Source organism: Haliaeetus leucocephalus, unplaced genomic scaffold (genome assembly GCF_000737465.1).
Source record: "Haliaeetus leucocephalus isolate CR32 unplaced genomic scaffold, Haliaeetus_leucocephalus-4.0 Scaffold339, whole genome shotgun sequence".
NCBI lineage: Eukaryota > Metazoa > Chordata > Aves > Accipitriformes > Accipitridae > Haliaeetus > Haliaeetus leucocephalus.
In genome coordinates this window covers 1442507-1455111 of record NW_010972775.1, presented here as the reverse complement: position 1 = coordinate 1455111, position 12605 = coordinate 1442507, and the positions used below count along the sequence as shown (strand labels likewise).

Here is a 12605-nt window from a genome sequence, read left to right as displayed (position 1 = left end):
TTAAAAAAATCCTACTCTAGTTGAGTTATAGATATAACACATCATCTAGAAATGGTCCCTTGAAATTGCTCCTCCCCATCTTTTGGCACTGTATTGTCACAGTTTATCTTACCAAGGTCAAGTATTATCAGCTGGGCTCCAGCCTGTGCATTTCCAACATCATTTTCTGCAATGCACTGATAGAATCCTTCATCTGATTTCACCAGACCCAAAACTTGCAGATTATGTTCTTTCTGAAGAGTAAAGGAAAAACACAACACTTAAAAACAGGTTGCAATTGCAAAAACAATGTAGTAATGTGCCATAACACCACCAACAGGAGAAACTTCCGAACAGTAACATGGAAAAGCGTATTTGGAGTTCATGTCAGATTTCATCTCTCTTGCACTGAATCCTCAAATTATACAGCATCAAAAAGCAGCACAAGCTCTTACTAATGGCTATCATTTTCTAGCATCACATATCACTGGCAAGTCATAACATTTCCACGGCCATTTTCATGATATTTTAAGCACTGAATATAGCCTCATAGCTCACTGTTACAATCCTGCAACCTCAGGTATACCCAATTATACAACCATTAAGTTCTCAACTATGCCTCACTAATGACTTTCACTACATCTAAAATTTCCCTCTAGAAGTGCCAGTGTGCCAGGACTCACAATCCACAACTCAGTTACATTTATATTTAAACTCCTGTTTGAAATTGTAATTTTCATTGATCACAGATGACTGCAGAAAACACAGTCAGTCAGTGTTCATGGCAAGCCTGCACTTTAACACATTCAGCCAACAAAGTGTGTTTTGTCATTGTGTGTGCGTCTGTCTCTCATGGAAAGTCTAAGCTATAAAGAAATTGACTCATACAATATAAGCAACGTGTCTTAGCAGTTCAGTAAAACAACTGAATTACAGAGCATTGAAGGTTTCAAGAAACCGTTTCTCTTCCAGGCCCCAAACATCAACAGCACAAAAATAGGAAGCTGGTCCTGTAAAAGAACCTAGCTTCCATGCATATGTATTAGAGGACTAACAGACAGGTCAGCAGCTTAAAAATCTGCAAAATGGACAATATACTTACAACAATTTTGAAATAGTCACTTGGGATCACCATGTCTCCATTCTTGACCCATTTCACAGTTGGAGTAGGTTTTCCAGTCACTTCACACTCAAACACAATGTCCATGGATTCATGAGCGTAAATATTTGCAGGGCGCTTCAGAAATTCAGGAGGAACTTCAAATAAAATGGAAAAAAGACAAAAGACGGCATTAGCATCCACAAAAACACATCAGTTGTGCTCATACTCAAAACTACAGTAAGACTCAACACATAAAAAGATGACTTCAGGGACTCTAGCACGAACAGTAGCAATGTTGGCAGCAATTTTCAGATCAGGGTTTGATAGAAGCTGATACAAGCTCCGTTTTACTTCAAAATTACATTTGGGCCAGTTAAACAGCCAGCCATTTTAATTTGAAATGACCTCTTGAGAATACATGAAAGAAGAAATTGAACTGAGATGTATAAAGTGTAAAGTTAAAAAGTATTTTAAAATCAAGAGACATAGATGCCATTTGGAAAAACGTATTTCCATGGTTGAAAAATACACTGCAGTCTCTTATCTGCCGTAGGCATGTTGCTGCATGCTCAAGAGACCACGGCAGGCAGTGGATTTCAGATGTTACTCACACTCTTCCTTCACCAACTAAGCAAATCATTTAGTGCTTAGTGGTGCAACAGTTTTACGTCCCTTTCACAAATAAAGATTCTTGTGGGATAAGCTCTGCAGCAAGACAATGAAAGGTTTTACAAAAGCCTTCACCCCTTCCTGCAGCAAAGTTTATTATTTTATAAAACAGAAAGATAGTGAGTTAAGATTTGAAATTAAAAAGTCAGGCTAAGATGAAAATGGCTGTCTGGAACTTTTTCAATAACCTATACTTTGATGCCCAGTAAGTCCACCTGCAGCTCCATAAAACACAGAACAGAGGTAGTGCAGTCAAGCTGTGTTATACAAGAGTATATCATGATTCGCAACAATTTATTTATTCAGACAAAACTTTGCAGTTGATACAAAAGAATTTTTTCAGAGAGTTCTTTGTACTCAATATTTGAAGTCAGTAGGTAACCAAAAGCTAAAATGATACCAAAAAAGACTTTTTAAAATGAATGGGCACAAAACTAAGATGAAACTTTCCTAGAGTACCCTTGCCTTGTACTTCTGTGAAGAAACTCAGCCTATCAAATGGACAGTGCTGTATTTATCCAAATATTTTCTTCTCTGGTTTGTATAAGCCCAAGAAACACTATGTACAGCACTACACACATACCTTTGTATCATACTGATAATGTATTACAGATAGATATGACCAAAGGCATGTATTGCCTAACACAGTAAAACAGAAAGGTTCTTCATTTAAGACGTGTACCAAAGTTGTTACCTCTGGGTCTTGGCTACCTTTTTAAATGTCCTTATGTACTCAGAGTAAGATTAATTAAATTTATTTAAAATCCATAAAAATTCAGAGATACAGAATTTTTTGCTAACAAGCCCCAAAGTGTCCAACACACAGACACGTTAAAATTCTTCTGTGAACAAATGTGCCACTAAGAAGCATCCAGCAGCATATAAGGACTCCCCACTTTAGCTCAGCGGCAGAAAGAGCAGCTGTTTGCAGGCACGTACAATTTGAATATCATCTATTATGAAGAACATTCACTTATTTATTTGTTTTTACTATGCTCACAGACACATGGGTGATTTGCTTACTTATGTTGTCAGGTCTGATTGTTCAAGTTCCAGGAAAGTCAAAAGTGGCTTTCTGCCCTTTAATATTTATCAAAGAAAGTCAATATGGAAGGGCTACAGAGTTTAGGCAAACATTTTACATGCTTCACCTATCAATGGGGTTTATTTCATGCTAGGCAATAAGGAATACTAGATCATTTTTTACTTCTTCCTGTGAAAGGATTATAAAGGTTTGTAGGTGGATTTAATATTTTTTAAAAGGTGGAGACAAGCAGCTCTCCAAAAAACCCTCAAGTTTCAGATTATAAATTAGGAACTTGAACATGTGGAAATACTTCTTTATAGAGTAAGAAAATGGCTTAACTCTCGGATAAGCACATAAACCTATACCAGAAACTACATAAAGATGTACATATATATTCACCACTCGAACTCTCTCACATAGGAGCAAAAATCTGGATGGGGCTGAGTCCAGTTGCCGATGACTTCAGACATCCATTTTGTATACACTTTCCATAAATTTACCACACACGCCATAAACTCCACCTTAAAATGATTTAGATATTTTTGTACTTACTATCTGTGTCAGATGGCTGTTATAACCATATATAACTCTGACAGTTGTAAACTGTCTTCTGATTTTATTTGTAGCCAAATTGCGATTATTTATTCTTTATGAAAACAGTGCCTTTTATTTTAAATTTTTATTCCTCCCTGGCATTTATCCTCAGCCTTTTTATTTATTGTGAGCTGCACTATTTCTCCACTCCCTTCCCACATCCCAGCCTTTATTTTGGCAGCCTCAACAAGTCACATTTGCTTAGTTCTGGTACGACAAGTCACCAGCACCCTCCTCGCAGACCCTCTGTATTTGCTCTAGCTTGAATTAATCTTTGTAGCCCATGGAGTTTCAATTATTTGCATGCAATTTCAGATGTGTCTCACCAGTGACTTGAAAAATGGCATAAATACAGTGTTATCACTACAGCAAATATCTTGCCCAATTCATTCTACTACTGTATTTGCCCTCTCCTAGATGCATCATACTGATGTCAGCCTGTGATAGATCATTGCTCTCTCATCGTTTGCCATTTTTAACTAATGAGTAATTTTGTTGCAGTCTGCTTGATCAATAGTTTATGTTCTCATTTCCTTTCAATCTCTTTCTCTGTATGTATACAGACACACACACACACATATCAATTCTCAAAATGCTAACATGGTTGAAAAAAAGGGACCATAAAACTTGGAAACATGAAAAGTTAGTTTTCTGTGAATGTACAATGCTCCTATTTTCATAACATTCGTTACAGGCTAACATTTAACTCCTTCACCAGGTATTAAACTTGTCACAGGAATCTGAATAAACATAAGCCAAGAGCATTCACTGTCAAAAGCACAAAACTTGTGTAAAAAAATTCATCTGATGACCTCAGAATACATGCAAATTGCTGTACTGAGTAGCTACACTGTAAAACTCAAGCATGAGAAACGGGATAGAATAAGAGAAGTTCAATAAAATCACAAGTGGCTCAACACAAAAAATAGCTGCTCTGGGTTCAAGACTGCCTCTGCCAAAGTTAGTTACTTTATCAAAAGAAGTATTAGGATACAATTTATCTTTAATTAAACCACATTTTTATCCAGTTTTCCATTTACTTCTATGTTTTTAATGGTTACCTCTTTCAAAACCATATTTAGACATCCTTTTATTTTGGAAATGATGAGCATAAACATCACACAGGAGACACAGCAGACCTTCCCTCAATAAGAGAAGCATCAGAAGGGCAAGTCCCTACTCCTCAGTATACACATGTCGTCTGCCCAGCACAGACTGTATGATAGGAGGATCCTACCCTGAATTCTTCGAGACAGATGTCTCTAGTGGTATTCCGCATATTTTCCTCTTTGAGTATGTTGCCAGCAGTTTAGACTTCCCTCAACATCCACCTACCAGGTAAGAGACTTCCATAATAACCAGTAGAAAATAGGTAGCTTTTTAAAAGCAAACCCAAAATTGAACCACAGAAGAAATAACAGTAATAGTTTGGGAATGGCTATCGCTAATCTGAAAGGTTCAGAGGTGAGTAGGTAGAGGGTGACAAGGAAGGAGGAGCACTGTAAGGGAACTGATGGACCATCACATCTGAAACAAAATTAGTGCAAAGTGAAATTCTGGCATTATTTCTGTTTTCTCCACCAATGTTTAACTTGTAATGAAGACATTTGGCAAGTAGACGATATCTTTAGCAACTGATATTGCTTTAACTTGGGGCATCATCCACAAGCAGGCATTAATATTGAATCATAAGATTCAATATTTTTTTGCCACAAAAATGAAAGTTGAACTAGATATCCTATTACCTGCTCTCAAATATTTGTGGTTTAGGAGATTAAGAATGTGAAACACATTCTTTTTTCAAAGTGACTTTGCTTTTCTGCCGTATGGAGCAAATGCCAAGCTGCTTACAAAGGGACAATAATATGAGAAGTGCTTGCTTTATTATCAGTTACTTTTCCAGTTAATGAATTAAAAAAATGCTTTTAAAACACACTTTTATAGTTTAACTATGTGAATGTTTGGCATTCACACAGATTAACACAATGCAAGTACAGATGTTTGTGGTAGAGAAGTTAAATTGATAACCAGAGAGCAAATGTGCCAATTACCATACAAAATAAGATTTGTAATGGAAGATTATGTGTTCTGTTACCAAACAGACAATTAAACTTCAAAGACAACTTGGCAGCTCAGCCCACTTCTATCCCTCTTAATGTTAGCAAGCAAATAACAACTATTTAAATTGCAAGATGCTTGCACAGAATTTCACATGCACTGTGGGACCCTTAGAGAATCCCTAGCCAAGAGTATCTTCCGCCCTTTTGTAGATTTAGAAGACAAAATATTTTGATCACAACAGTGATAAAAAAAAGAAACAACAACAACAAAACAATCTGTGTCAGCAGTTGATTCAAACTTCTAAGCTAAATCCCAGTAAAGGTGAAATATTTGAAAAATAATATGCTTTTTTCAGCCAACAGCTGTAAAATGATGGGAAGAGCTGAGGAACTACACATATGCAAGAGGAACTGCACCCAAGTTGAAGTGGAAATGGGAATGGATGCTGGGCATGGATCCCATTCCACGAGTACAGGTGATCAGAAGGAAATGGAAACAAATTGTCCCAAGTCTCTACTCCTCCGTCTCTTCAGGTACAGGAGTGGCTAAAGGCAACACACTGCTGTACAGGACTGAAGCTCTGATCTGCTTCATCCTTGTGCACTAGCACAATCCAATGTGGTGAATTCACAAAGTAAAACATTGGCTTAGGATCCACATTGTCTGTGCGTTGTTTTTTAAATGCTCAAGGATTAGAAACCTTTGAACAGCTATGTGGAGAGTATTAAAGTAACATCATTTATTCTGAACTTTACAGAACAACTCTTTCTTTGAATGTCTTTTCGGTGGTCAGTAGCTCTTGCCTGTTCTCTCTCATTAAGAGAGAAATTTTGTGGCCTTCAGGGGCATAGTCAAAAGAATCTGTTTTCACTTCAGCCATCTGTACCGCTTCAAATAAGAGAGAAATTAATTACATTCAGTCCTCCTCTGCATCTCTTGAAGAGCTTTCCTTTCAGTCTTACAATCACTGACGTGAGAACAAAGGTTTCTGGTTTCGCAATCCTGTTTCAAACCCGAAACATCAAGCTGAGCTATAACTACACAAGAAATGGAAAAATTCAAGTTCTGCATAATTAACTAATCGGAACTTTCAACTTTCTTAGTTACAAGCACAATGAACCTTCTCCTACAATAACCAAATCAAAATGCTGCTATTCTAGAGAAGATCTCATTTTTATGTGCGTTAACCTTTCCTGAAAGTCAAATCCCCTCCACGCTGTTGCCCAGAAGGAGGAAGAAAACCCTAATGGTGGCAAAGCAGCGATTCCTGATAATCAGACTCAAGCAACAAAGAAAACCCTGCAGAGGCAGAGAAGTGACCGCAAGCAGGCAGGCTGGCCGTTTAGACCACCATAACGAGAAAAAAATATATAAGTCTGAAATCTTTTTGTAAAAAGTATCCAAAAGAGGACTAGGCTTTACATGTCTAGTGCTCCTCAAAGGACAGGCAGCTGCAGCTGCACCATTATCTCACTTCCTAATACATTTAAAACAGTCTGTCATACATGAAGCGCTTAAGAATAGTCTCATTTTGACAGCCCAGAAACACAGATTGCTAACTATACTTCCAAAAGACTTACTCTCATTTTAAAAAGCATTAATAAACAGGCTGTTGGTTCATGCATAGCATCGGACAAAAACAACATACACATGATCAACTGTAAAAGGTACAGATCATCTCTTTTACACTGTTTTGCTGTCTCCCCACGTTCTCTATCACCTTCCTTGTTCCATGCAGATGAATTACTCTCCTTGCTCCCATCAAGTCACCAAACTCCTGCAGACATGACTCCGCTGTTAACGCCAAGTCCCTCAAGAGCTATGTGACTATATAAGCACCCTGTATGTATAACATCCTGGCTCACAACACAGGCGCAACACCCACTTCATGGTCCTCCCTACCTGCAAGTTAAAACTCATTAGCACCACTAACCACAGGAGCTTTTGACCAGTCTAAACAGGTCTCTGGTAAGTCTGGAGTGGTAAAAAGCACCATCTCTAAGTCAGGAGAACTTCATCCACCTGTGATGGCTGTCCTAGCAACAGGCAACTTGAAGCAAAAACCCAAGATCTCACTCAGCTTCACAGTGTCACAAACTGGCAAGACGCCTCACACCAGGATTAAGTTTCCCGATTAAGTATGATGCATATGTTTTGTCACCTGCTGTCTTCTATAGCATGAACAAAGAATATGCATCAACCCCGCCGTAGGACTATTCCCTTTGCACACTGAGGCAGCATTATGACTTCAACAGTCTAAGGCAGCCAAGGGACTGAAATGCAGCAACTTAATTTCCAGACAGAAATTGGCAAGGACAAGACTGAAGTAGCCATTTCTGCTTCCTCAGCTACCTGCAAATGCCCTCAATCCGCCAAAATTAAGAATGTGTTTTCCAAAGTCACACAATCAAATCATAGCTCTTGTCATCATCTCTGCATCCCCTTCCTTCTATACTTTTGTCTATTACAAATATTTCTTTAGCAATCAATGCTTACCATTCAAATACAAAAGTATTTTCTAATTCCAAAAGTTTCCACATACTCCAAATAGCAGATACAAAACCTAAGTAGACCTGATAAATTTTCATAGTGTATCTCCGATTAATCATGACTTAAGCATTCTTGGTCAAATGACTTCCATTTTATAACTACATTTCTGATGGATGCTGTGGGTAGAATCCCTATCTTGTATTTCAGTTAACAATCAGGATTACCAATAGTATTTAAACTGGACATTTAACTATAAGACCCATTTCCTATCAGCCTACAATGGTAAGCCCAGAGGAATTTTATTTCCTCCTCCAGGGACAACATATTCTATTAGGATATGCTACACATCCTATCAGAATCCTAATAAAGTTAAACTTAATTTTAAGAACTGCAAGTTTGTTTCTAAGAAGGATGGAACTCTGTGATACCATGACCACCCTGTTAATCCATTCAGTCACACCTTGAGTCAGTATTAACACATGCAGTGGTATCACTGTAGTACATAAGACCTTCTCCAAATCTACTTGTCAAGCGACAAACCATTCTATTTTAATAAGATGTCTGACAGGATTTAAAAATCTTTGAATTTTTTTGTAAATTTGCCAAACTGGAGGATGTTTTAGTGGATATTTCCAATCCCACATCAGACCACAGGACATAATTTCATTGCCTGGGATAAGTTCACTTTTCAGGGCTAGCCCCAGAGAAGACTGCATTACATAGAGAGTGCAGTTTATTTAAATAGCAATTTCCTTGGCCAGTTAGCTGAAACCAACTACTTTCTGTCAGCCAGGTAGCACGACACATAGGGCAGACCGATGAAAATGTTTTAAATTATTTGTATTATGATAGTGCTTGGGAGCACCCACGGAGCACACTGTGTTAAAAACAAAGGCAAAGTGTTTAAGTATCACAAGGCAAACAATGAAATTAAACAAATTCAAGATAAATTAGAACATTAAACCATTAAGGTGAGAGCAATAGTTGTCAAACATCCCAGCTACATCTTATATTCACCTAAGTCTACAAAAATATTTTCTGCTTCATGGTATCAAAGCGTAATTACAAACTAGTTAGCAAGCCTATTGGCCTTCTAGATACATGTTTTTCCAGAATTTTGATTCCACTCCAAAATGACATGACATCCTTCACCTCCTGGCATTCCCACCAAAACACAGATAAAATGCATAGATTGATGTTTGACAGCAGAAGTTTTGATTATCTTTTAATTCTGCACTCTAGTTGTACAAATTAGCTGGGTTTTGTCAAGTGTATCCTGAAAAAAAAAAGGGGGAATTACACTTTAAACAGAAATGGGGAATTATAATGTTCTTCCTTAAAAATGGCAAAGGTGTATGGATAAGTACTCTGAAACAATAGATTTAAAACCCAAAACTGTTGCAGGCAAGTCAAAAGTCTTCCCAACCTCTGAGCAGGGCTGTCATGTCCTTAAAACACACTTAATATGCAGCTGGGAAATTTGCATAGCAAACAAAAGCTGACAAAAAGGAATCTTTTTAGAGAAATATCCACAGAATAGAAAACTGTCAAATGAATATAAACTAATAAATAAATATTGGTGCACCAAGACACAAAAAAGGTTATAAAAATGTAAACTACTACATGCACAGCATTTTTTATTGCACAAAACCCAAAGTTCCAGTTTATGAACAGAAACTGCAGGTGAAAGTTTGTGGTAGTGACACTGTATTATTTTCTTACCTAGTAAGATAATGACTGCATGTGTCTGTTTTTAACAAGTAAATAATTGACTTTTTTTAATATTTTAGAAAATTAAAGCTAACATACCTACAGATAAATGGTTCTTTGTCTATGGCATCCTGACCAGTATGAATTCTTCCCCACTTCTTTAGCAGATGAAGCAGAGAAAGAGGGACTGTTTTTATGTTCCGCTAATGGGATCTCTGGTAGACTACGTTAGCCTCAGCTCATCAGCTGAAAGGGCCCAACTGAGCACTTAATGTTCTTCTATGTTTCTGCTCATGTAGACTGTCTGGTGCTTTACAGCTTCCTCCACAAATGCTGAAACAACTACTACGTGGAGATATGATTTCAGTAGTGAGAGAAGGGCAGGGGATGACCAGACTGCATTTGAATTAATTTGAAAACAAATGTTTTGCTTTTACAGTGAAAAGCTTTAATTCAGAAATTGCTAAAGTATGAACTATTCTTCAGAGGCCAACCCCAAAATAAACATTTCTGAAGCAGGAACTAAAAAACTCCCCAACATTCAGTGATATTACAACTACCAAGAAACCAGACAGATAAATAGTACAGAACAATAGTAATGTAAAATCATATTGATCAATCAGAAAGGTAGAATAAAAATGTCAGGATGTAATTCAATAAAAGTGCATTTGTTTTTCAGGGAGAAATAATAAATAAACTGTACGTTTACAGAGTAGGAAGTAATAGCAATAAACTTTGCAGAAAAAGGCCTGAGAAACTAGGACTTTTATCAGAGATCAGAAATATGACCGTGAGCTAAACATGACTCCCAGTATCATACTGGTATGAAAAGAAGCAATCCTAAATGGAGGTATAACAGCAGCTCCTGAGACTCTCTTCCATCCAACATGCACTAATGCCTCAGCTGACCGTGTTATTCAAGCACCCCGTTTCAAGGAAAACATGAACTCTGATTTACAAGCAAGCAATGAAAATGATCAATGACTCAGAAAATTGGCTCCAAAAGAAAAATGGAAGTCCTGGATTCAGTTATGTGAGCAAAGGCAGGATTAAGCAGTCATGCAATCAGACACCTCAAACAGGTAAGAAAGCTTAATACATAAATACTGCAATAGAAAGAAAAATCGTGTGTGTGTGTGTATATATATATATATAAACACATTTCATTCTTGCACAGGAAGAACTCCTACATAGGAGTAACATCTAGATTCTTGCCCTGTTCTAAAAAAGATAATACTCTAAAAAATTAATTGCTCACTCTTCTACTTTGATATGAAAATGGGTTCTTCTTTTCAGTATGAGCTTTAGTAAAATCAAAACCCTGTCTTTTAAAGCAATCGTTATGAACTTCTAAATATGCAGGAGACTACACATTCAGCAAAAACTCTCATTAAAAGCTGTGAGCTATTAGCTTGGCACATGGATTTGGACTGCAGACAATCAGAGGTCATGTACACATACCCACAAATGGAATTGTCTGGGAAGTTTTCCAGGTGCAGAAACATACAGTGAGTTCTCTGAGCATCCTATACACTAGCACTATTTTGCTTTATGTTTTTCACTTGTGAGGTGTCTTGGCAGTTGCAGCCCAATTCAGTACACTAATTGCACGCTGGCATGAAACCTTTGGCAAGACTGCAACATCATCCACACTTCCCTTAATCCGATCTATACAAAGGTAAGCGTAAATAACATCCATTATTGTCAGCCAATCTATTCAGCAATAGTCTGAAGTGTTTAGAGAACCTACCTTATCTAACCAGCGTGTGCTGAAGATGCAGCATCTGCTTTGCACTGCTTTCACAGTAACCATACCTTGATAACTGGCAAACAAAGGTTGCTTATCAGCAGGACACATCCAGGAACATAAAAACACTGAAGGCTGCACAGTGCCACACAGCAGCCAACTGCAGCTATCAAGGACAGAATAGAAGAATAGAAGAAAAGCATAAAAGCAATACATCTCCATATATTCTCCCAGAATCGAGCAATCCCTGGACAAGGGACTTCCTGAGAAAAAGGAGATACCTTTGTGTTTACTAGTTTTGGTTAGATTTTGCCTTTTAAAAACCTGTTCTCACTGCTTTCTGGATCCAGGTAAGCCTTCAGCAGCCCTAATATTCACAGCAATAAGTTCCATGTGACACTCCCTGAGAAAATTCACCTTTTTTTTTTTCACGTCTTTGAATCAATCAACCATGTGATATCTCTTGGTTCTTGCAAATGAAAAAGAAACAAGCATTCATTTCTTATTTGCTTTCCCCACAGCACTCATGATTTTACAGAAAAGAACAGTTTTCAACACTCCGTGTGTCTTTGATCATCGTTGTTACACTCTACACCTTCTTTGGCTTTACTAAGTGTAAGAGCTTTGCTACATTTAAGAGGGGAGGGAACAAGAACTGCTCACAGCATTTGATATATAGGACCATCAGATTTAGACAGTGCCATAACAATTTTTCTGTTTAGGTGCTTATTCCTCTCCTAACAATTGCTACCATTTAATTTGTTTTTTAAGATCTTGCATTTTCAAAAGACCTACATATTACAGCCTCCGTATTTTATGCCTATGCAAAACCTGGCAGTTCAGAGACCACCGCTACCTAAATTTACAGAACTATGTTTAACTGTATATACCACTTTAAAGTACATTGAACTTCACCCCACATTTAATTGCTTGATTGTTTCTTACACAACAAGGTGCTTCTAAGGCTCTTCACAGTCAGCATTCATTCTCACAACCCCAATCAACTTAGAAGCAACAACAAAGTTTGTCACCTTACAATCCCCTTTTCCAGATTACTTACAAAAATGGTGAACAGTGCACACCTGGCTCCACTGATAAAACTAACTTCTTAGTCCCACTCTAATTTTCTATCTGTTAAACTATTTATTTATTCTCTTTTATCTACAGGAGGTCATTCCCTCAGACTCCACAGTGCCATCATTTCAGGCTCTCAGTGAGACTGTTAG

At 37.5% G+C, this 12605-nt stretch overlaps 1 protein-coding gene across 1 annotated transcript in view; it reads right to left on the bottom strand.

Annotated features, from left to right (window-relative positions):
- The window catches only part of NEO1 (neogenin 1), a 147676-nt gene that overhangs the window by 75215 nt on the left and 59856 nt on the right, over window positions 1-12605 (bottom strand). The window contains exons 5-6 of the mRNA XM_010571591.1: window positions 1082-1236; window positions 113-233 (exon numbers count right to left, since the gene is read on the bottom strand). Of these exons, the coding sequence (XP_010569893.1) occupies window positions 113-233; window positions 1082-1236 (276 nt within the window). The remainder of the gene's footprint in view (window positions 1-112; window positions 234-1081; window positions 1237-12605) is intronic.